This window comes from Gadus chalcogrammus, chromosome 7 (genome assembly GCF_026213295.1).
Source record: "Gadus chalcogrammus isolate NIFS_2021 chromosome 7, NIFS_Gcha_1.0, whole genome shotgun sequence".
In the NCBI taxonomy this organism is placed as follows: domain Eukaryota; kingdom Metazoa; phylum Chordata; class Actinopteri; order Gadiformes; family Gadidae; genus Gadus; species Gadus chalcogrammus.
Window position 1 is genome coordinate 13,676,959 of NC_079418.1, and position 25,661 is coordinate 13,702,619.

Consider the following 25,661-nt stretch of genomic DNA (forward strand, 5'->3'; position numbering starts at 1 on the left):
ATAAATCACTTTTTTTTTTCAAACTTGCCTCAGCTGCCAACGGCTCAATAATCCAACCTTGTTTTACGCTGCTTTGAGATATTCTCTCATTTGAAATGCACCATCTCTTGAAATATATAAGACAACATTTATAGTTATATTTGAATGCAGCTATAAATAAACCCATGATGAGATTGGTAAGCGTCCTCCTCCGGCCTGGCAGGAGGCAGTGTTAAGGTGTGGGCTGTTACCTTGGTGGCGCTGCGGAGGTGATCGTAGTAGACCTCCTCGATGGCCTGGAAGTAGATGAGTCCTTTCAGCCTGCTCTCGTGCTTGTCTGGGGGGGGACGAGGGGAGAGACGAGAGAGACGATACGGGGCTTTTATCACCCTATACCTTCTGATGCAACACCCACACATACCCAGGCTCCCAGCCCCGTGTGGAGGTGTGGATTTAACAGCAGGATCAGACCGATGTTTTCAGGAGATAGTTGACCTTAAACTCGCCGAGTGTGAAACAAATAACAACGGCTTGCTAAATAAAAACAAGAAAAATCATTACAGAGTAAAGTGTTTTCTGATCTTTGGGTCCCGATGGCTCTTTGTTTGGGACAGGGAGAAATAGAAGAACTTACAGAGTTTGGTCCAACCCTGAAAAGGTCTTTCTCATGCCGTGGAATATCAATTTCATTATTTGTATTTAGTAGAGACAAGTATATATCATTGTCCCATTTACATAAAGCTCTGGTAAAATAACAGAAACAGGTTCGAGCAGCAGGACTTGAAATAACAATAAAAAAAAGAATATCTGTGCTTATGCAGTTAACGGATTGATGCAAGATTATGAAATTATTAAACAACGACGGAATTGAGTTTTGGACTGAATATCATTTGGTGTGCTTCTTTTTTGGAAGGGGGCTGAAGATGGTGAGCGGGAGAAGAGGGAGACAGTGCTGGGGTGAGGTAGGTCCTGCTGTCTCACCCCCCTGCTGGGAGATCTGTGGGGAGACACTTTCCCTGCACCCACGGGGCGAGCCCAGGTTAATTGGTGTGGGTGTCAGGCAGGACCATAAGGCTGTTATGTTTCACCATGTGGAAAACAGTTCAGAGACGACCCTAACTCAGGTCTGTGTGTAAAGACATAAGGAAGGGACTTTTGTTTTTTTGAATGCGAATACAAGGCTCAGATATCGCTATAAATAATAACCCAAGGTTAGCAGTGTATCGGCATTTGCAAGATATAATACTATTAAAAAGGAATATCCAGTATTTTCTCTATGGAACCACGACTGAATTGAACTTCATGGGAAAAACTACTTTGAAGATGAATGTCAATATCCAAGACCTAATTATTATCACGTGTACGTCTCCACTGAAGCCTGATTATGACTGACCTCATATGTTATTGTGAGATCTGGATTTAGCCAGGGGTGTTTAAAAACAAGAAAACAATGGCTCAAGTTCGGAAAAAATGTTTTTGAATCCTAATGTCGTTCAAACAAACAGCACGCCACTGTTTTTATCTTCTACGTCCGAGTGCATTGAAGCGTCTCGCTGAAAAAAAAATAATTAATAAACCCCCCCTAACATCCAGCGGAAATTAACAGCTACTTCTGACACTTTTGTTCCCCCCCCCCCCCTCCATAAGGCCAAATTTGCTTAGTAATGAGATAAATGCTTTTGAAATGTTGAGTTTTGTTCTGTTAGTCACAAACACGCCAGGAGCTAGCCTTCTCCTCCCGTGGAGTGGGGGAAAAAAAAAACACGCGTGGAGAAAGCATTGCATCCTATTTCATCACCATCATCACCATCATCTTCGTCAGGAGTGAGAGGGTGAAAAGGCTAAGCAAGTGTGAAGGGAAAGCGAAGGCTTTACGACAGCCTGGATCACGGAGGTACAAATTACCCGAGGATCCCCTCTCCCACTTTATATGATTAACGGCTGGAATATTCCCACTTCCTGTTGAGGGTGTCAGCGGTGAATGGCGTGCGCAGGGAATATCCATAAACAAGCGTCTCTATCAAACAACCGATAAGTCACAACGGACGCACGTGGAAGACACTCAAACAAATTGGATTCTGGGAAATGTTTCTCTTGTGTTTCCTTAGGTAGATAACAAGCTTCTGGCCGTCCTTCAGCTGTCAGGGTGTTGATGTGGGGTGGGGGGGGGGGGGGGGTTCTGCGTGTATTTAAAAACAAAGCCCAGGGAGGGGGGCCCAGTCGGAGAGAGATCTGAAGTCGATATCTCGAGTGGTGTCCAAACTTTGCGTTCTCCCCACCGCCACGGTAATGAGTGATATAACGTGGGGGTATGCGTTGTTTAGTCTTGAGGGTTTGGTGGACGCGGCGTGGTAATGAGCTCGCTCTAATGACTGGGGCTTTTGCATTACAAAGGAACCAGGGAGCACAATCGGAGACGTTAGAGTTTGTGCTTCAACATATCTCCTTTGATATAAAGGAAAATAAATGATAATGATATAACAGGCTGAGTGCGGGCCTATAGGGCGGCCCGGGGGTCAGGCAGATCAAAACCGGGGAGTGTGCGGTTGTATTCTGTTATGAAGCACACCCACTACTACCAGAGACTTCAAACTGAAAGACTGGATCGACTGATATCTCGGGTTGTTACGTCCAAAACAGACAAATCAAAGCGGCGCAATATCAATGCGGTTAACCCAAAAGGAGTATATCATTACTGTTACACTCTCTAAACCCAACGTAAAACCGAATCCAATTAGATCCTGGATTAAGATATTATACTTGAATATATCCCAGACGGAAAATTGGTTTTCACAGCAGAAGATTTACAGGGCAGTAAAAGTAAAAAAATATCAATAATTTAAAAACTTGCCAAAATGTATGTATAAATACATCTCTATATATCAATAGATATATTTATCTACATATATGTGGATAAGATGAGCATCCTCACCAACATAGTAGGAGAAGTTCCTCTTGAGGCGGTCGAAGACGAACCAGCGCTTCTTCCACGACTTGATCTTGCCGCCCATCTTCACCAGGTGGCCCTTGCACATCTTCTCGGTGAGGATGACGAAGGGGCAGGTGTCCACGCTGTGGCCGGACGACTCCACGTGGACCCGCAGGTCAAACTCCTCCTTCCGGTTGGGCAGGTAGCGCGTCATTGGCCGAGCCTTGGGGGAGGAATGACGACAACATCACCTTCACAGCTGCGGCGGATTAATGGCTCATTTACGACCAACTTACAGGTGTGTGTACGATAAAAAAAAGAAGATATTAATTAGACAGACCGGGTGGGTAACCATCGTTATTGGTTTAAGGAGGACGGTGTTTGTTTGTCGAGAGTATTCGCACAACAGGAATTACAATTTATACGCACGATAAATCAAATAAATGAGGTGAATAATGAAGGGAATAAATCTGGTTACATACGTCATATAATATCCTATGATAATTATTTATCAATTTGATGTCTCTGTCCATTCCTCTCATGTGTCTGCCTGTCCACTCAGCTCTGACTCTTACCCTGGCCCCCACTTCTCCTTACACCTCTGGTATCTCTCCTCGTCTCCTAGTAGCATCTAGTTTACACTCTTATACCTCTATTCCTCTCCTTCTCCTTACACCTCTGGTATCTCTCCTCGTCTCCTAGTAGCATCTAGTTTACACTCTTATACCTCTATTCCTCTCCTTCTCCTTACACCTCTGGTATGTCTCCTCGTCTCCTAGGAGCATCTAGTTTACACTCTTATACCTCTATTCCTCTCCTTCTCCTCCTTTCTTCCTGGTTTTCTTGTTGTTTCTCTCATGTAGTCATTCAGTCGCTTCAGCCTCTTTTCATCCATCACGTACGTTTATGTGTTGAATGTACCTTCTCCATAAATACTTATTTCTCCTTCCTTCCTATCTGTATTTCTTTCTGTCTTTGTGGTTTTCTTTGTATTTTTCTCTGTTTCTTTCTATCTTTGTTGTCAGTCTTTCAGTCTCTTTTTATTTTTACATGTTGAATGTCCTTTCTCTGCTAATTTTTCCTTCTTTCTATACTTCCTTGTTTTATAGACTGTTAGAATGAATATTATTATTTGTTTACATTTCTCACTCTTTCGCTCTTTATCTCTCTCTTCCCATCCCGTTGTCTCTCTCCCATTCTCCCTCTCTCTCTCTCTTTTCCACCCTCCCCCCTCTCTCTCCCCATCCCCCTCTCTCTGCTTCCCTCTTCACCATCCCCCCCCCCCTTCCTCCTCCTCCTCCTCCCTCCTCCTCCTCCTCCTCCTCTCCTCCTCCTCCTCCTCCTTCCCCTCCTCCTCCTCCTCCTCCTCCACTGACCTGGGAGAAGTGCCTCTCTCTCAGCTTCACCTCCCCATCCCCCCTCCTCCTCCTCCACCCTCCTCCCCCTCCTCCTCCACTGACTTGGGAGAAGTGCCTCTCTCTCAGCTTCACCTCCCCCTCCTCCTCCTCCTCCCCCCCCCCTCCTCCTCCTCCTCCACTGACTTGGGAGAAGTGCCTCTCTCTCAGCTTCACCTCCCCCTCCTCCTCCTCCACCCCCCCCCTCCTCCTCCTCCTCCACTGACCTGGGAGAAGTGCCTCTCTCTCAGCTTCACCTCCCCCTCCTCCTCCTCCTCCCCCCCCCTCCTCCTCCTCCTCCACTGACCTGGGAGAAGTGCCTCTCTCTCAGCTTCACCTCCTCCTCCACCCTCCTCCTCCCCCTCCTCCTCCTCCTCCTCCTCCTCCTCCTCCTCCTCCTCCTCCTCCCTCCTCCACTGACCTGGGAGAAGTGCCTCTCTCTCAGCTTCACCTCCCCATCCCCCCTCCCCCTCCTCCTCCTCCTCCTCCTCCTCCTCCTCCTCCTCCTCCTCCTCCTCCTCCTCCACTGACCTGGGAGAAGTGCCTCTCTCTCAGCTTCACCTCCTCCTCCACCAGCCTCCTCCGGTGGGAGGCCTCGTCCAGGAGCCTCCGCTCCGCCTCCTCCCGGCGCCGGCGCTCCTCCTCCAGCATCTGCAGCCGGGCCTGCACCTCCCGCTCCTGGAGGAGGAAGGGGGGGAGGGGGAGGGGGAGGAGGGGGAGGGGGAGGGGGGGAGGTGGAGGGGGAGGAAGAGGATAGGAAGGGGGAGGAGGAGGAGAAGGGAGGAGGAGATGGGAGAAGGTGGAGAGGAGGAGGGAGGAGTAGAGAGGAAGGAGGAGGTGGGGGAGGGGAGGAGGGAGGAGTGGGGGTGGGGGGGGGAGGTTGAGGAAGAGGGGGGAGGTGGAAGATAGGAGGCAGAGGTGGAGTAGGGGGGAGGTGGAAGATGAGAGGGGGAGGATAGGAGGGGGAGGGGGGGAGGTGGAGGGAGGAGTAGAGGGGGAGGCGAAAGAGGAAGGGGGGAGGCGGAGGATAGAAAGGGGGAGGAGGAGGAAGAGGAGAGGGGAGGGTGAGTAGTAGAGAGGAAGGAGGAGGTGGGGGAGGGGAGGAGGGAGGAGCAGGGGGGGAGGTTGAGGAAGAGGGGGGAGTCGTAAGATAGCAGGCGGAGGTGGAGTAGGGGGGAGGTGGAAGATGAGAGGGGGAGGAGAGGAGGGGGAGGAGAGGAAGGGGGAGGAGGTGGAAGATGAGAGGGGGAGGTGGAGTAGGGGGGAGGTGGAAGAGAGCAGGGGGAGGAGAGGTGGGAGAGACAGATGGAGAGAATGAAAGATAAGTAACATAGTAATTATAAGGGAGGTGGTGGGGGGATGGATGGATGGTAATGATAGTCAAATATTTTAATTCCTCACGTCAGGAGAGACACCGGGGGTTTAGTGGTGTAGCGCATGTAAGTCTACCGTCTATATACACACGTCTTAGGGGTAGTACTAGCCATGGTTAATGTCTATATACATATGAGCGTCTTAGGGGATCACACATAGTGTCTATGTATCTATTCCTCTGCCATTAGGTATGGCCAGTCAAACCATTCCCTACAGTCTTGCAGATCCTTAAATAAACATTGATTTGAAACGATGCAATATTGAAATATTAAGTTGCCATTTCATGCTGGTTTGGTCTTTTTTAAAGAGCCTGAGTTATGGGAGAATCCGTTTGAACCTTGAAATGCAGTTGGTTTTTGTTTGAGACGGGGAAGCGGGGACAGGGAACCGTTAGAGGTCTTTAGAGGACATCCAAACCCCCTGACCTTGCCTTTGTAAACTGCTTTCCGTTTTGGTTTAGTTTTGGAGCACGACTGACGCACGGCTCCACTTTGAACCGCCTTTTCCATTTAGCTTTAGCAAGCGGAGGACCTGGAGAGAGAGCGGTCTAATGTAAACCCCCAACACACCGAGTGGTGTAGGGGGTCACGTTCTGCTTTAACGGGGAGACGGGAAAGGAGCATCCAATCCATCCATCAGTTATCTACCGTCCGTGTTGGGCCAGGTGTGATCTGGGTAGTAGTCCGACTTAGATGTAGCAGAACTTCTTCTGGGGGGGACAGGGGGGAGGGACGGGGGGACCACACAGAGCCTGAGCCAGAAACCAGGGCTGAAAGGGGCGGGGTAATGCCTTGTTTACAGCTTTGTCTAATAACTAATTTGTGTGAGTTGGTAAGCTTTATAAGCACTGGAGGATTTATACTGTGGCCACACTGCACAGTGTTGGTTTAATCCTTTACAGGCACTTTTTAACAGTTTACTGCTGCTGGCCTGGGTTTGTGTTTGCTGTTAATACCCAATTACACGCTTACAGATGTTTGCTTCCAGCAAACAAAGCGCAAGTAAATAATAAGCAAAAGAAAGTGATACACCCCCTTCACCCAGATCTGAGCTTGTTTGCTACCTGACTTAAGATGAATCAAAAATCCCACCTCAGACTTTAGATGTATCTAAGGTCTGAAGTGTGAAACTAGGCCAGGTGTGGCAGGTTGCTAGGAGACTCACGCGGTTCTCCACCAGTCGGGCTTTCTCCTGCTGCGCCTCCTTCAGCATCTTCTCCATCTCCTCGATGCGCTGGGCCTCCTGCCCGCTGGCACTGAACCGCAGAGGACACAAGAGCCTCTGTCAACACACGCACACACAGCCAGGCCCGGAGGGCAGACGACCACACACTCCACTAAGCGGTGACGGCTGTAGTGGTGGTAATAAGCCTATTTAAAGCACCGTATTTAAAACAGAAGGTTATTCAATTATATTGGCTGTCTGAAGTGGGCGGAGCTTCACGTCTCACTGGTGTACAACCTCGAGATCAACTCTGCTTCAGGAAACCCGGGAAAAACTTAGAGGCGGTTGGCATGGCAACAGGCAGTGAGCGGCAGTAGTCAAGGGAACAGACACATATAACAAAACATGTTGTCAAGGAGGAGTAAAAGACACGGCGGTGACCCGTCTCGACGAGGCAAGGGGGCAGACTCGAGTGTTGCCATGGAAACAGCGGCAGTCTCTCTCACCTTTCTGGCGAACAGGCGCAGTTGCCGGCGGAGACGCTGGTCTCTGTGCTGTCGGAGCTCTCCAGGCTCAGCGTGTCGTACGCCTGGTTGCCACTAGGTGGCGCATGGTGGTGCAGGAAGGAGTGGTGCACGGTGGGAGATGGACCTGAGGTGGTAGACAGACAGCCACGTACTTTGTTTAGACGGCTCATAGACTGACGCTATAGCACTTCCTACTGGTGACAGGTGGTCATGACAACGCTGTGAGACACTTGTTTACACCTGCAGTTTGGCAACGCATGAAGTAGGTCGACTATACACACTTTTTTTAGATAAAATTACATTTTATAATTTTCATACAACTTCCCCTCACTGAACATTTTTCCACTAGGGGTTTCATAAGGTAAAGATAAGTTACAGAAGGTGTTCTTTATTAATATCCCAGACGGGATAATCAGGTGTTAGGAACACACTGTTGAAAGGTTGCATCCTGGGTGAGTGAGCAGTACAGGAGAAGTGTGTCTGGGGTATTACCTTTGCACTGCAGAGAATACTGTCTCCTGGACTCTGTGTCGGACGAATGTGACAGCTCTTTGAGCAGCAGCTGTAGATCCTGATAGTAAGGAGCACAGGAGACAACGGACATAAGCCAACGATCTGCTGGTCGGGTTCACCCTCTATACACGATGCTTCCTCCCCGTCCCCCCTCACCCTGGTGGATGCGTTCTTCTCGTGGGAGAACCCATTGGCTTGTGGGAGGGGCGTGGCAGTGCTGGGCTGGGAGCACGACTGTCTCTGTCCACTGCCGTCTCCGTCTGGTCTGGGCTGGAGAATCAGACAGGAGGAGCTCACGGTTACAGTCTGTCTGTCTGTCTGTCTGTCTGTCTGTCTGTTAGTGCCTCTGCCCGTCGACCATTCCGTCTCGAGGTCTTTCAGTATATGTGTCTGTCTGTCCGTCTGGCCGAATCCGTGCATCCTAGCCTTCTTTCTGTCCACCAGTCAGACTCTATGGCTTTCTTTTTAAGACAGTCAGTGTATGTGTCTGTTTGTCCGTCAGTCTGTCTCTGTCTGTCCTAGCCTTCTGTCTGTCCACCAGTAAGACTCTATGTCTCTCCGTCCCCCAATCAGTCTCTATTTCTGTATTTTAAGACAGTCAGACATTAAGACATGTGTATGTATGTCTATCTGTCTGTCCGGTAGTGAGTATCAATACCTTTTTGGCAGGCCTTCAGTTTGTGTCTGTCTTTCCGTCTATCAGTTTGTGTTTGTGTCTGCCTGTCTCTACTTTTGTCTGTCTGACAGTCTGTCTGCCTGCCTGCCTGTCCGTCCATCCCAGCCTTCTGTTTGTCCATCAGTCAGTCTCTGTGTCTTTTTGGCACTCCTTCAGTATGTGTCTGTATGTCAGTCTCAAAGTCCGTCTGTCAATCAATCTGTTTTCTCAACACCATTGATGATGTGTCTTCTCCATGTATGACCACATGTTTGCTTCTGCAACATGTATTGATTGGTGAATCAATACATTAGTCTGAGTGTGAGCAGAATGCGGCTCCCCGTTTTAACCCAGTGTTGAGCATAACGTGTTTTTACAATGTGCGTTATAGTGCAAGCACATGGCGTGTTACTAGGGAGAGTTGTTGTTGTTACATCTTCTTAGTCCTCCAGAGGGCGCTGTACTGTTAAAATATTCATCACAGTCGGCTGCCTCGAAGGGATGAGTTTAATATTCGAGCTGTGCAGGTGAAACTGCTCCTGACCAGTCCATCGGTCCAGGATGCTTTTCTGAACAGTGAATACCATTGCTAATACTTGTACTAATGCCAATAATAATACTTAATAAAAACATATCCCAATACTTATACTAATACCATAGGCTACCAGTTTTTGGTGATGTCATGAGTGTTGAGAACAAGTATAAAACGAATATTCCATTTTGATTATATGCATAAACACAGTCATTCCCAGATTTCGGCATATTGCACAGTGTGATCTCAAAGTCCTGTGAACACAAAGTCGGCAACAATGACTCACTGAAGAAGAACACTCAATGTCAACCATTCCGCTGCACTGTGACACAACATGAGGTGGTCTGAGGTGATAAGAGAGAAAGCAGAATCAAAGCAGAAAGAGAGAAAGCGAGAGAGGGAGAGAGAGAGAAAGATATAAAGAAATGTAAGGGCTTTACCTGCCCCTGCCTGCGGGAGGAAAAGGACTTGGCAGGCAGCGGGGGAGGGCAGGCCTGCTGGTGCTCCCCAGCGGCCATGATGTCCTGGTACCAGCGCTCCAGGTTCATAGCAGGCAGCGCCCCCTGGTGGAGCTGGTGGCTCTGCAGCCCCGAGAAGAACCCCAAGGAGAAGAGGATAGGATCGTGGAAGGAGCAGCATGGGGGAAGGTGGAGGAGGTAAAGAGATGGTGCCAGAGTCATAAAGAGATCAAAGCAGCATCATGTATCACCTTCTGATATTGTGATAGACATGGGATTGAAAATGTGGGAGGCTGCGATCACCGGATAATTTCTGATAACTTTAGAGTCCGCGTGGTAATTGATTAGTGTCTTTGGGTGAATAAATGGGCCCACCATGGGATGAGATTTGCATTGGATAAGATAATAACCGCTTCCAACTTTTACTTTATGCCCCGGCCCAGCTCATCCAGAAAATCTAACACTAGTTAATAATAACTGTTTGGTTATTTGGCTTATGCTTTTCTCTTTCATACATAGTGACTTTCACACCTGTCCTCCGTGAACTCCATTGGCTTCCAATTAAACACAGAATCAACTACAAAATCTTACTCATCACCTACAAGGCCCTCAACAGCCTAGCCCCCCCCGACCTTGCCGACCTCCTCCATCACCACGCCCCCTCCCGATTCCTCAGGTCCAATTCTGCCAACCTGCTACAAGTTCCACGGACTGAGCGACGGACTTGGGGTGATCGGGCCTTCTCAGTTGCTGCCCCGACCCTTTGGAATTCACACCCCTCCCACATCAAAGTCTCTCCAACCCTCTCTTCTTTCAAATCTGCCCTCAAAACATACCTTTTCACACTAGCCTTCCCCACCTAACTCCCACCTTATTCTTCATGTTTAACCTCTGTTTTTCTTTTATTCCTAGTCTGTCTTACATAGTTTTGATATGTAAGGGCAATATGTAAAGCGTCTTAGAGTACCATATTAAGCACTATATAAATTTCATTTATTATTATTACTATTATTACTTACAGTGAATGTGTAGATACGTGTCATTAATGAACAGGCAGGGCTCTGTATATGTAGCATGTTATGTGTGGAGTTCCTTGTTACGCCACATGGCTACACTGTGGTGTCTTACTGGGGATCGTGTGGTTGCAGCCTCCGAAGCTCAGATTGCAGCATAGATGGAGAACGGGTATCAACAGCATTAAAGGGAATCAATACCTTTTGAATTGAACCCACAGAATTTTTGGAAAAACTACTTGGGAGAAAAGGGAGGGGCTCAGACCTGGATAGAGAAGATGGGAGGAGGAGGAGGAGGAGGAGGAGGAGGAGGAGGAGGAAATGCAGATGATCTGCAGGAGAAGTGAGGAGCAGCGGGGGCTAGCTGGAATGACTGGAAAGAGGAGGTGGAGGAGGAGGAGGTGGGACAGCGGTCCACCCTCTGCATCCCGAAGATCTGGCTCAGCTGGTTGACCGTGATGTACTCCTTCACACACAGACACACACACACACACACACACACACACACACACACACACACACACACACACACACACACACACACACACACACACACACACACACACACACACACACATACACAGACACACAAGTCCGCAACAACACACCCACACACACACATACATATGTTCGCACACATATCCAAACAAATGCACATGGGCATATACAGACACACACACACACAAAAGTACCCAGAAACACACACAGACACACTCTTATTTATTATACAAGCAGATAGCAGAAAGGAGGAGAAATATAAATAAAGAATATCTGTACGAGAGTAACCAAACCCTTCAAACCAAACCGCGGGGGTGGCATCAAACAACATCTCTGATTGGCTGAAAGTGTGTGCTTTATTGGTGACATCATTTCAGCCAATCACGTGTGTTTAAGCAGATATCCTGCATTCCCTGAGGTTTGATTTTAGTGTTAAGTGTACAGTGACGGAGAGAGAGACCGAGAGGAAGAGGGAGGAGAGAGAGAGAGAGAGAGAGAGAGAGAGAGAGAGAGAGAGAGAGAGAGAGAGAGAGAGAGAGAGAGAGAGAGAGAGAGAGAGAAATAAAGAAAGACTGGGGAAGGAGAGAGAGCGTGGGGGGGGGGAGGGATGGGGGAAGGAGGAGAGGAGAGAGAAAACAAGAGAGGAAGGAGAGAGGGTGACAGTGGGGGATTCTACCTCGCTGGACAGGGCGGGGGAGGCGGCCAGGGAGAGACAGTGGAGAGTAGCGGTGGAGGAGGAGGAGTGGGCTGTCAGAGCGCTCCCGTACATCTTATAGACGTCAGACAGCTTGAGGTACTCCTGCACCCACGGACAACACATCCGGAGGACAGAGAGGAAGGAGGGGCATTGGAAGGGGGGGGGGGGAAGCAAAAGTAAAGGTAGTGTTGGGTAACAACAACACGGCAAGCACAGCAAGGGGTCCGCCGAGAGCACAACGCTCTCAGCCCTGAATCGCTGTGTCTCCAGCATGGGGACACAGCTCGCCATGCAAGCCCCTCCCCTCCTCAGTCTCAGGCTCTGAAGGTTTCAGCCATAAACCACATGAGACAGGAAGACCATGCTCTTCAGAACCACTCCAAACATTATAATCAATGACAATTACTTCACTTGTTAATTGCAACTGCATATCATCCTAATATTTCAACTTCTCACTATCTCACTCACACACCCACACGCAGACACATACACACACACACACACACACACACACACACACACACACACACACACACACACACACACACACACACACACACACACACACACACACACACACACACACACACACACACACTTAAGCACAAACAAAAAAACACACACACACATATACAGCGGGCTTGAAACCACCCTCAGACCGCGTCAGTTCCCTCAGAGAATCAAATCCGATCGTGCGCTCATTCCGGTTATCTTCTGAATCACCAGAGCCAGTGACTCCTACGCCACTCAGTTATATGCTCAGGCTTTGTTAGCACTCTGTCAAAAAGCAACCAGGACCCGCTGTGGAGGGCCCTTTACCTCCTGGGGCCTGGGGGGGTAGGCTTGAGGTGAGAGTGAAGTAGTGGCGGGAAGGGGACTATCACGACCCCCCTCTTCACGAACAAAGTCCGGTTCGCTGATGTGAAGCGAAGGCTCCTGTGCGTTGTAAAAAAGTGTCCCCTTTAGTCAAAGCCCAAATGGTCAGCGCGTTCACTGATCCGTCTCCTCAGTGATTCGAGTCCGACTGAACGCTGTTCTGAATGACTTCCATGGAGCCAAACACAGACATTTTACAAATGAAGAAAATAAAATAATAAGGCAGTGAGGCAGAAGATGTGTTGATCTTCCTGGCTTACCTCTGAGGCGTTATAGGTGATCTGTGGGGGGCCTCTGCCCTCGGCCTGGCTGTAGCATCTCTGCTCCAGCACACAAAGCCGGTCCTTCTCCTGTGGGAAGCAGCAGAGACACCAGGCCTTTAGCTCTCAATGGCTAGCAGCACATAGCTAGTGGTGTGTGCTGCGTATCAGCAAGCAATGATATGTAGCATGATACAGGAATGTCACAATTAAAGATTTCCTCTGAGGACAGAAACAATATATATTATTATTATTATTGTTATTAATATTACTGTTTATAGTAATAGTTCTGCAAACAACCTGGTCGACAACGGTTTTAACTTGAGAGGAGAAACGTTAGCAAACTATTTATAGATTGTAATATTGTTATTGTTATACAACTTAATTAAAAGAGGGTAAGATGGAATTCACCCTCCCCAGCTAGCGTTTAGAACCAAGATGGCCGCACGCTGAATAAGGCCCATAAACCAACCTTGTGTAGCATCTGCAGGATCAGGGTCCGGTCCTTGGCCAGCTTCTCACACTCCAGAGTTGCTTGTACTCCCAGCTGATTGGCCTGAGCCTCCAGGGCGGCCATCTTCTCCTGTGGAACACCAATCAGATCTCAGCATGCTGTCACATGACTGAAGTTGCTTCTTAAACTAGAAAACTCACTCAAAACAGGGTCTATTTATGATCACAAAGCGAAACAATGACACTACAGGTTGTATTCTGTGGGGAATTATTTAGTTTAGTTCAAGTTTTCCATAAATCTGTACTGTTCTCTCTTACGAATAAAGTACCACAATAATAACCAAACTAATTTCAGTTTTTTTAATTCAGAAGGTTCCTGCGGCGACGGCCCTAGCAGAGGGCTGCAGGGCCAGGGGGCCCGGCCTGTTTACCTTCCTGCGGGACAGGCTGCGGTGGCACTCGGCCTTCTCCTGGAGGAGCTGGCTGCAGCGCGCCTCCTTCCTCTCCTCCAGGCTGCTCTCCTGCTCCAGCTGGCAGAACTCCAGCTCCTCAAACCTCCTGCTGCCCACGTCCAGGGCCTCCGCCTCCTGGACACACACACACACACACACACACACATACATGCACGTACACACACACACACACATATACATACGCACACACAAACACACACACATACGCAAACAAACACACATACACATACCGAACATATACATGCAAGTACAACCACACACATATACATATGCACACACAAACCGACACATACATGCGCGCACAAACACACACATTGAATACACAATCACACACAGACAAACAAACACATACACATGCATACACACACACATTAACGTAAACGCACACACGTACATACACATTCACAGATAGGAACAATCAAGCATACACACACAAACATACAAACACACACACACACACACAAACATTATTCACCCAACTTTAACATCAAAATTGTGTTTTCTAAAAAAACATTTAGATAGAAATGATAGATGAACATAGAGGAACAATGGAGACAAAGGTGTTAACAACGTCACTATGTGTTATGTGTTAGGCGTGTCAATTACTGGATCTGGAAGGAGAGAGAGCAGTGGAAAATGAGCAGCCATCCAACATGACAGCGAAGGCAAACAGTGGTGCAGCCATCATTCACAGAGAGGCAACAAAACAAACAAACCCCACAGATCTCCTACACTCTATGACGGATCCACCGTGGGAGACAGAAAGCGAGGAAGGGGGGGAAGGACAGACAAGCGTGGTGAGGTCGGTGGGCAGGTCAACCGGCAGTTCTGCAGCGCTTCAAACTGAAACAGTTTGCTGTTCCAGAAGCTACCGTATAGCCAGCGATGTGCCATGGTGTCAGCGCTTACACACTATAGCTGAGAGCCATGGAACCAGAGAGAGAGAGAGAGAGAGAGAGAGAGCTTTGGGGGAGAGAGACACTGACCCTGTGCAGCCGCTCCTGTAACTGTTCCCTGTCAGACAAGACGCATCTATCAAGCTGTCTCTTCAGCTCACTGTACCCAGCCCTCTGCCTCTCCAGCACAGTCCTCTCTGCCGAGACACTAGCCCTGCCCTAAAAACACACAGGCATCGTCACACACGCACACACGCACGCACACGCATGCACAAGGGCCCTTGCGCACGTTTCCATGTAGACTCAAATATACACACATGTTCACACATACACAAATGCACGCAGGTGCCCACATGTGCACATACACATACAGACATAAACACACACACACACACAAGTTCACACACTTTCTCGCACACACACACACATAAGCACCTCCACATTGTCATACAAATTCAGATCCACAAACACACACACACACGAATAGGAGCCCGCACATTTTCCATTTTCTTGCACACACACACCAGCAAAAATAAATTCACACACACACACATACAGAAACGGACGTGCGCATGCACATGGAGAAACGAGCACGCAAACACACACAAACAGGTACACACATTGTGCACCCATACACAAATGCACACAGTCAATTATCTGTATACACCATGCATACAAATGTATCCGTATCTGTTTCCATGCACTACACACACACACACACACACACACACACACACACACACACACACACACACACACACACACACACACACACACACACACACACACACACACACACACACACACACACACACAAACACTTCAAACCTGGCAAAACCCGGAACTGACTCAAACATCAAAGGGCCCAGCATCACAGTTAATAAGCCAAAACAGATTAGGTGTCTTAGAAACAGAGTAGTCAGTGTGTTAATAGCTGCCAGGGTTGTAGAAGTTTCAGAGGAACAAACTTAAAAGAGACAGGAAGGAAAAAGCGAGTCAGTAATGATGCATCTAATGTGCTTTCAGCTGCATTCTCAGAACAGGTGCTTTTATCATCACAGCTGTGGCTACAGACCGATTATATGGCAGGCATGTGGTTCCCTGATGGGGAAGTTGAGGTCAGTAAAGTCTTTCTGTTCATACAATTATCATCATCACTTTGAAACGTCCAGCACCGTAGTGGGAGGAATGCTTTTAGAGATGGCCTCACCACCGCCACAGAGGAAATCCTCAAGAGGAAACGTGGAGGAGAACACAATGACGGAACGGGCTTCACCTCACTTTGCATGCACTGAGACCTCGACATCAACTCTGGGAGTGTGTTCAGCGGCCAGCCCGTACCCTGTGACTCACACATGCACTGAGATACCAGCGGCACTGGACAGGTGTCAACACTCATGTTTGGTGGTACTGAGCCCCCTGTGTGGTCTCCCCACCTTGTCCTTCTCTCTCTGGGTGGCCTCGTCCAGCTGCTGCAGTCTCAGCTGCAGCCGTGAGATCATCTCCGACTCCGCCTCCATCTGCTGCTCTTCCTCCCGCCGCTCCGCCTGCAGCAGCGCGCGCTCCATCTCCACCTGGACACGCACACACACACACACACACACACACACACACACACACACACACACACACACACACACACACACACACACACACACACACACACACACACACACATGAACACACACACACACACACACACACACACACACACACACACACACACACACACACACACACACACACACTCACACACACACACACACACACACACACACAAACACACACACACACACACACACACACACACACACACACATGAACACATGCACGCATACATACATGCACACGCACACACACACACACACACAAACACACACAAACACAAGTACACAAACGCATATACACACACCCACGCACATACACACACAAGCAAACACCCACACATACACACACACGCACACGCACACACACAAGCCAGGAGCAAACTAAATATGCACTCATGATATACAGGTCTTATAGTCGGCTCATTTGTAAAGATAAACAATAGCGCTATAGACGGGATACTATTGAGAGTAGATAAACCTTTTGCATGCTATGGCAAGCTATGCTAAAACATTACTACCCCTTTGTAAGGAGACGTTTATCCAATGCTAATTATAGTGGGTTATTAAACTGATTATTAAGGAGCAGGTAGGGCATGTGGCTGACGGGGTGCTACATCAGACAACATGTGTGCAACACGTGTGTGCATGGCGTGTGTATAATATGTGTGCGCGTGTGTTCATGTGTGGCTGTGCTTCCATGCTGACCTCCTGCCTGGTCTCCTGCAGCTGCAGGTCGAGCTCGCTGACTCTGCTGCTGAGTTCATCCATGCGGCCCAGGGCCCGGCTCCTCTCCTCCCCCAGCGGGCCGTGCTGCTCCCGGGGGCCGGGGCCACGGCCCAGCTCCACCAGCAGGTCCTCACACTGCAGGGGGGGGGGGGTTAAGCCCTGGGTTAGAACCATGGAGGAAGCAGCGATGCAGAACCCCCTCACCGGGTCTCAGTGTCTCTGAATGTTTTTATAGGAGCCTCCTGTGGTTGGAACTGGCTTTGACTGGCTGGGAAACGTTTGAGGAAGGGGCTCTGGTGGAGCGAGGCTAACCACACCTTCAGATCAGTGCGCAAAGGACAAGGCAGAGCCGTTCAATTAAAACAGCCCTCTAAATAAGACATGTAGGAGGGTAAACTATCTTCAAGGTAAATAACTTGCTAACCCACAAACATGACTTCACCTTTGCCCATAAGTGGGCACTGATTCATTGATCTACAAACAACAAAACAAACACAGCAGAACCTGTGCTTTATTCCTACTCATGCCTTGCTAACTCCTTCTCACACATCTACAAGTGTGTGCATTCCAAAGGGCGTGAAAGCTAGTGTCATGGGTCAAAGATCAAAGGTCCCGACCCCTACCTCTTGGTGAGTGCTCTCCGTGCTGCTGGACTCCTCTCTCTGGTTCTCCTCGTCGTTCTCCGCCGTCATACGGGGCTTGTCTCCCCCTCCTCCATGCAGGGCCTTCCAGCCTCCCCCGTCCGGGCAGAGGCCCCTGGTAGTGACCCCCTCCCCGCCTCTGGGGAACAGCCCCTCCCTCATGGACTCCCCCGGGTCCCCCTGCGGGTCCTCCCGGTTGGTGTTGTACTCTGCACACAGACTCAGGATGGACTCCAGTCTCTGGCGCTCCTGCAGAGCAGAGGGAACGGGGGTTGGGTCACCAGGAGGCACCGCGTGAATGCGTTTACATTTACGACTTACAACCATTCATTCACACATTCACACACCGACGGCGGAGTCCACCGAGCAGGCTGACAGCCAGCTCGTCGGGAGCAGTCAGGGTGAGGCGTCTTGCTCAGGGACACCTCGACGCTCAGCTAGGAGGAGCCGGGGTTCGTCCACCCGCTCGACCTCCTGATCTACTGTGGCGCGCATAGAGCAGGGGATACAGGGGGTAGGTGGCGAGACACGGGCTGGGTCTGTATCACGAGGAGGAATTGCATGACTGCTTCCTTGGAATTCTGCTAAATCAAGGCACCATACCACCTAGCCTCCTACGCTACCTATTTAATTCAGGCATCAGGACAGGCCTGTGCCACCTTATTACCTATATATTTGCCATCTATTTAGGAGGCATTCTCGCAATTGAGACGCAGCAATGGTGTTGGCACGTCATGCGGCTCGTGTTGCAGGGTGGCGGGCGCCCTTGGCTGACATTGTCCTGTTTGGGCAGCTGTCGAGGGCTGGCGGCGGACGGCCCCTGCAACCCGATAGCAGAAGACACACAGCGCTGGAATAGTTTTCTCCCTCTCGCCACGAGGAAGGTCCGTAGCAGACTATACAGTACAGGGACGTTATACAGTTGGGTCGGGACTAGATCATATTTTACGCCTAGATTCTCCAGAGGATCTGTTACGCTACTCCTGTTGTGTTTAACTTTAACCGTGTGAGCCCGCTGGGTCACGGTGTATAGCACTAAGACGAGGTGGAACGGTTTCATTTGTACTCACTGAACAATACATTGTTCAGTTCAGAAATGTTGCACCAAAGCACTGTGCTGACAAGACAGTTTGTCTCTCTGTTATCTTTCCCTCCCTTGCCAGTAGTCAGAACATCTCATTCACATTCAGTTCACAGCCAGAATGTTTCCCCATTCCTGGCATTTTTCAAAGGGGATTTCACTTGCTACAGTAAGGTCCTGTCCTCACTCATCTTTGGTCCCAGACCACACTGTCATTTGAAAGAATCCAGTCCTGCAACGTATGTTGTAAGATTAAACTTATAGCTTCAGAGTCATAATTCACTTCAACCTCCTTCAATGGAGAGAAAGCGAAGAGACAATCCTAAGTGTCCTAGGAACCTACTTGTCCTAGGAACCTACCAGGTGTATATATGAGTCCACTGTGTGATGTAAACACGTGGTTATGCTTCATTAAAGCAGGGTTAAGATCTCAAACCCCTTGGCTAAGGGGTGGAGGACGGCTGCATCCGTTGACTCACTCTCCAGCACACAGCAATGGATGTTGTGGAATGTCAGTCATCCACTAGTTAAAATAACCGCGTTTACTTTCATCACAAGGAAACTGTGACAACGACAACGACAATTCACCGGAGATAGTGACAATACCGTAAGCTCAGATAGCGCTGAATATTAACAACAATGTCAATTTGTAGATGTACGATAAACACAATAGAATTAGTTACCAAAGAACCCAAAGCAATTCTTAAAGGCTCCAGTCCTATTGTTCAAACAGGCTGCAGAAGTCAGCTTCAGTGTACTAAAAATATGCTTCTATTAGACTTTGATTTAAATAGCGTGTTAAGAATGATTTATGCATTTTTTTATCATCAATCGATGCTGTTCGGTGTCACAGCACCAATGCAACAGCGAGTCAACACCCATGACAACAACCCAAACAACAAAAGTGGTGCAGCAAATGACTGCAGTAACGTAGTACTGATCTCCCAATCACACTGTCCAGCTCTGACGCCAGCCTCTGCACGGTGAGGCCACACCAGCCTCCAGAAACCTCCCGCTCAGACACAAGCGCGTGTCGTCACTCCACTCGTATTTATTACCGCAGTCCATTTGGTCACTGAAATAGCCTGTGTACATGGAAAGCCAGGAATTCCTCCCTCCCGCAACGCCCCCCTCCCCCCCCCCCCCCCCCCGCCCTGCAGCTGTCAAATTCCGGCTGGATTGTGGGGGGGGTAGTGGTTGAGCAGTAGGCTGTGGGCCACGTGCATGGCTGGAGGGGAGCTGTGGCAGGCATGGATCGGTTGGTAGCAGAGACTCAGCGTGGATTATAAGATCCACGCGACCTCCGTGAGAAGGAAGTCCAAGAAGTGGAGGAGGCGGCTTCAGTTCCACTCGAGGAAAGGTAAATATAGTGTAGTGCGGTGAGCAGACACGCCCGCTGCTCTTCGGATTCCTCCGAGCGGGCTGCGTCAAGGGAATACACACCGTGCTGTCACTCAGGGCTAACATTGGCTAACCGGTGCCAGTAATCCCCCTGGAAGCTCTGCTGGAAGATGCACCCCCCCCCCTCCCCGACCCCGATGCAGATATTCGATGATGTCTGCCATTGTTGACGCTAAACTTGTCCCACTTCAGACTGGTACAAAGCTGGACCTTACAGGGGCCGCTGGCCACCAGATCTGCCGTAAGGGTCCGCATTAGGAAGCTCACCTGCTTCTCCATCTCCTGCTCGCGAAGGCGCTCCTCCCGCTGCCAGCGGTGGTACTCCAGCAGCTCGTCCTCGTTGTCGCTGATCTCCGAGATGCTGTTCTTCCGCTCTCTGGTGCGGGGCCTCACGGCGCCGGAGGAGGGGTCCCTGCTGCCGGCGCCGGGCCCCGCCGCAGCGGCCCCATGAGATCCTTTCCTCTGCCTCCCGGGGCTGGTGAGGGGCGAGGACCCCGAGAGAGACACCGAGGAGCCCTGGATCCCGGGACAGGAGCCGGAGTTGGTCCTCAGGTGGCCGCGGGGCTGCTCGCGGACCATCCCGCCGTGGGGGGCCTGGCTCTGGGGTGGCGCCTTGCGGTGGCCGCGGGGGCTCTCGGAGGCAGCTCTGCTGGCGGCAGAGGGGTGTGAAGGGAGGGAGGAGGAGGAGGAGGACGAGCCCTGGAGGAAGCCAGCTGTTGTGCTCCGGGACATGAAGGAGCTGTGGGGCGGCAGCTCTCTCTGGCCGCTGCCTCCTGCCCCCTCTGGAGTCCTTTGCTTCTGGGGGGCGACGTCGTCTCTGCGGGGGCGGAGCTGGCCCTGATCCCGCACGGGACTGGGCGGCCGGTTGTGCAGGGAGGGGCCCGAGACTCTGGGGCGGGCCGGCGGGGCCGGGGAGCCCCGTGGGGTGGGTCTCTGCGGGGCCGCGGGGGACGGACTGGGGCTGGGGCCCACGGAGACGTCCGCTCGGCTGCCTCGGAGGGACCGGGGGCTCTCGGCAACCCGGGGCCCCCCCCCGGAGCCGTGGCTGGGGGCCACGGGAGGGGAGGCCCGCGGGCGTGGCACCGGGACCGGTTTGGCCCCCGGGGAGCAGGGGGGTCGCGTGGGGGCCGTCAGTCTGCTGCTCGGGGTCTGTCCGGGACCGGAGGATGATGAGGAGGAGGGGGAGGGGCAGTCGTAGTCACTGAACCCCAGAGGGTCCTGGAGCGGGGGGTCCGGGGGGATCATGGAGCGGTGGTCTGGGTTATCCTGGTGGTCCGCCGGACCTGGAATACCCCCGCCGTTGGGAACGTTGCTGAAGTCTGCGAGGGAGATCGTTGGAACTGTCTCATTAAAAGGGATTAAATACAGACAATACACATATACGTGTATGTGTGTGTGCACCTAGACACACACACACACACACCTAGACACACTCTCATACAAACCTAGACACACATACCCAGACACAAACACATATACACACACACACACCTAGACACACACACCCAGACACACACACCTAGACACAAACACACACACCTAGACGCAAACATACACACGCACACACAGACAGACGCACAAAAACGCATGCATGCAAACGCATTCACACACACAAACACACACACACACACACACACACACACACACACACACACACACACACACACACACACACACACACACACACACACACACACACACATACACACATACACACAAACACATCCATACACATCCATACACACACACACACACACACACACACACACACACACACACTACATTCATGTGAGCATGTAGTTAACAGGCAGAGGCTAATGTAACCCATAGGAAGGCTAGGATGTGTTGTTCCTTAGTGTGGTAATCCTATAGGGACCTGGAGCTGCTAAATATAAAATCTACAGCTACATGCTTCAATTAGACCGCGTGCAATCTGGGCCTTAGGCAGGAAAAGTGTGGGCACGAACACACACACACAGCAGAGAGAGCAGGCGTGGCTGCTCACAGTGTAGGTCAGCCACCACGGGTTGGACCGCTATAAGGTCAGGGCAGAATGGGTCTGATATAGACTCAGCAGCAAGGTAAAGAGCAAGGAAGGAAGCTAATGCTCCGGTCGACAGGGCAGAAAAATAACCAAACATAATGGAAGGAACGGCTTGTGCTTCAAAGACATGGAATCAGAAGAAAAGGGCTAATTTCCGAGTCTGCCGGTTTTAGCCACTGATTCAATCAATTCTCTTTTTATTGGGGTCAGACCCTGGGAGCCGAGTAATGATTGAATAAACCAGGTTACTTATAATGGAGGAGACTTGTACAAATTATATCTTTGTTCCGTTATTGCTCCTGCATTGGATGCTGGGGACAGAGATCTACTGCATAAGTTCAAAATAAAAATAAACAATAACATAACACATGCAAAACATGGGAAAACTAACCTGGGGGTATATTTTATTCATTAAAATGTAAGCTATACATTGAAATGTTGAAATAAGATAACCTGGTGGGTATATAAGTGTTATTAAGTGTTCACCTGCTTGATGAGTTCTGCTGGCGTTCATACTCTTCATCCTGAGGGCTTCCTCTGGGTGGTTGAAGCGGAAAAAGGCAGACTGGCCGAAACACAGCATGCACCCTGTCGGGGAAGAGGACCCCCCAGGGGCCGTTAGCAACATGTTGGTGAAGAGGACCGCCCAGGGGCCGTTAGCAACATGTTGGTGAAGAGGACCGCCCAGGGGCCGTTAGCAACATGTTGGTGAAGAGGACCGCCCAGGGGCCGTTAGCAACATGTTGGTGAAGAGGACCTTCCAGGGGCCGTTAGCAACATGTTGCCGTAAGGGCTAACGTCCACAATAAGGTGTAAAAAAACAGCAGAGATGGTGGAACATAGGTGGTTAGGATTGGTGAGTAACTTGAAAAATATATACCTTTAGATTCATCCTTAATGTGTTGATGATGTCAGACCACATTACAAAATGTCTTCTTACATATACTGTATATTAGATATGGGAGGAATTAGGACTATTCCAATATGTCGAATTTGTTTTTATTTAATGCCTAATTATTTTCAGTACCCTATGGATCTGTGAAACAATATTACAATCTATGATTAAAAATGTGGTTGCATGCTGTAGAGGCACATTGTAATGTCACGTGGCCTTCTGGCAGAAATACCTTTTAGCAAAGTGCGAACTTCCATATTACAGTAAGTGTGAGGGAATAAGTGAAGCGTAGAAAGAAATCAAATATGTGCAAAAGTGACTAATCTAATCTCATAATGTCCCTTGTGTCACTAAATGTGTCAACACATTCAACACAGTTTCATCATGGGAATTTTACTTGCATGCATAATTAATAAGCAGTATCACTTCAATGCACCTCATTACTGTACAAACAATCACATTAACAGAGAAAACAACTCACCCCAGCATGGATTAACTCCCTGTCCTTACCAACGCAAAGTGTAAACCCCCCATAGGGAACAACATACAACAAAAACAACACCTTGAACAACAGGTTGCTGCTAGCAGTAGGTCCTTAAAGTGTAGCAGTTATATAGCAGCTGACCCCGGCTACAGGCGCTGGAGGCTAACTCTGTCTTGAGGGGCATTATGGTTGTGGGCTTTGGGCTGGAGTCCTGTGTCATGAGCAGTGAGCGAGTAGGGTGGGGGGGGTGGAGGGAGTAGGGTGGGGGGGGTGGAGGGAGTAGGGTGGAGGGTGGGGTCTCTTGGTTGTGCTGTAAATAGTGGCCTAGGTTCAAGCTCACAAGGGTGTATACTTTTGTAACTGTCCATAGGTTTGACGGGAGCTTTGTTCTATGCCAGGATGACCTCAAACGAGTAACACTGCCGATCTTTGTCTTTTACTGACGTTTAGTAAAATAACAATATCTTTGGTTGGATACTCAATGTTTATTTTTTGGGTGAATTATAGTCTCTGGACGCAATAGTCTTTAAATGGATCACCAAAGAAAGTTGGGTTTTGGTATGTTGATATTTCTTTCCCGAGTCCCTGGTGGGCTTTTGTTTATATATATGAGGATATATTCTAGTTACTGTAATAGAGAGGGAAAAGGACAGGGGACCACATTTCCATTTTGACTCAAATACGACAAAAAAAAGGGAAAGAAAGATAAAGAAAAGAAAAATCGGAGAAACTAAGGAAGAAACAACAAAAGAAGGAGGAAGGAAGCAAGGAATGAATAATAATAAGGAAGGGAGGACAGACAAACAGACAGACAGACAGACAGATGGACAGACAGATGGACGGAGAGACAGACAGACAGACAGACAGACAGACAGACAGACAGACAGACAGACAGACAGACAGACAGACAGACAGACAGACAGATGGACGGAGAGACAGACAGACAGACAGACAGACAGACAGACAGACAGACAGACAGACAGACAGACAGACAGAGAGACAGACAGAGAGAGAGACAGACAAACAGACAGGCAGACAGACAGACAGACAGACAGACAGACAGACAGACAGACAGACAGACAGACAGATGGACAGACAGATGGACGGAGAGACAGACCGACAGAAAGACAGACAGACAGACAGACAGACACAGACAGATGGACGGAGAGACAGACAGACAGACAGACAGACACACAGACAGACAGACAGACAGACAGACAGACAGACAGACAGACAGAGAGAGAGACAGACAAACAGACAGACAGACAGACAGACAGACAGACAGACAGACAGACAGACAGACAGACAGACAGACAGACAGCCAGTCAGACAGACAGACAGACAGCCAGTCAGACAGACAGTCAGCCAGTCAGACAGACAGACAGACAGACAGTCAGCCAGTCAGACAGACAGACAGACAGACAGTCAGACAGACATTCAGCCAGTCAGACAGACAGTCAGTCAGTCAGTCAGACAGACAGACAGACAGACAGACAGACAGACAAACGGCCGATGGGCTGCTGTCTCTACCGCTCTGTGCTACCTTGGGTGAGGCGCGTGGGCCTGGTGACGGCCAGGCCGTCCACAGAGCACTGGTTCCCACAGGGGTACAGGGTGAGGCAGCCCGCCTGGTGCTGGATGTAGCAGTGCTGGGGGGCCACGCCCGCGCCCTGCAGGGGGATGTCTGCCTCCTCGCTGCCCAGCGTGGTCCTCCCTGACGCAGCCACACAGCACAGGGAAGACGCATGAAGACAGACGTGGGACATCCCCCGGACGCCTCTGATTGGGTATCGTAGGGAGGTCAAAACCTGAACCCTGCAGTAATAAACTCATCACCATGTCGTTTCCTCCCGTCTACTGTTGTTTATACACCTGTGTGGCCCGGTTTAGTGTCTATATGTTTACATGTGTCCTGAGGTTGGGTTGAAGTGGATTCGGAGCCCAGCCCAGCCCTTCTGTATTGAAAGACTTCACCCCCTACCCTGATCGTGTTGAAATAAAGTTTTGTGCATCTTGTATCTTGCCACGCTCTGATTAAACGTGTGGAGCTCACTGTTGCTGGGGTGAGTCACCAATCGGCTATCGAACGGA

At 49.8% G+C, this 25,661-nt stretch overlaps 1 protein-coding gene across 7 annotated transcripts in view; it reads right to left on the reverse strand.

Annotated features, from left to right (window-relative positions):
- phldb1a (pleckstrin homology-like domain, family B, member 1a) overlaps positions 1–25,661 on the reverse strand; it is a 34,010-nt gene that overhangs the window by 1,590 nt on the left and 6,759 nt on the right. For 3 of the 7 annotated variants that reach the window (XM_056595042.1, XM_056595043.1, XM_056595040.1), the window contains exons 4-24: positions 25,114–25,284; positions 22,678–22,779; positions 20,415–21,466; positions 17,648–17,914; positions 17,004–17,159; positions 16,128–16,265; positions 14,782–14,910; positions 13,754–13,909; positions 13,342–13,452; positions 12,870–12,959; positions 12,553–12,669; positions 11,713–11,835; positions 10,804–11,004; positions 9,508–9,648; positions 8,037–8,150; positions 7,860–7,938; positions 7,347–7,491; positions 6,841–6,931; positions 4,834–4,980; positions 2,912–3,131; positions 231–316 (exon numbers count right to left, since the gene is read on the reverse strand). In XM_056595042.1, coding sequence (XP_056451017.1) covers positions 231–316; positions 2,912–3,131; positions 4,834–4,980; positions 6,841–6,931; positions 7,347–7,491; positions 7,860–7,938; positions 8,037–8,150; positions 9,508–9,648; positions 10,804–11,004; positions 11,713–11,835; positions 12,553–12,669; positions 12,870–12,959; positions 13,342–13,452; positions 13,754–13,909; positions 14,782–14,910; positions 16,128–16,265; positions 17,004–17,159; positions 17,648–17,914; positions 20,415–21,466; positions 22,678–22,779; positions 25,114–25,284 — 3,836 coding nt within the window. Of the gene's footprint in view, positions 1–230; positions 317–2,911; positions 3,132–4,833; positions 4,981–6,840; positions 6,932–7,346; positions 7,492–7,859; positions 7,939–8,036; positions 8,151–9,507; positions 9,649–10,803; positions 11,005–11,712; positions 11,836–12,552; positions 12,670–12,869; positions 12,960–13,341; positions 13,453–13,753; positions 13,910–14,781; positions 14,911–16,127; positions 16,266–17,003; positions 17,160–17,647; positions 17,915–20,414; positions 21,467–22,677; positions 22,780–23,567; positions 23,771–25,113; positions 25,285–25,661 lie in introns of those variants that run through there. The other 4 variants (XM_056595046.1, XM_056595045.1, XM_056595044.1 and 1 more) reach the window with 4 other exon arrangements.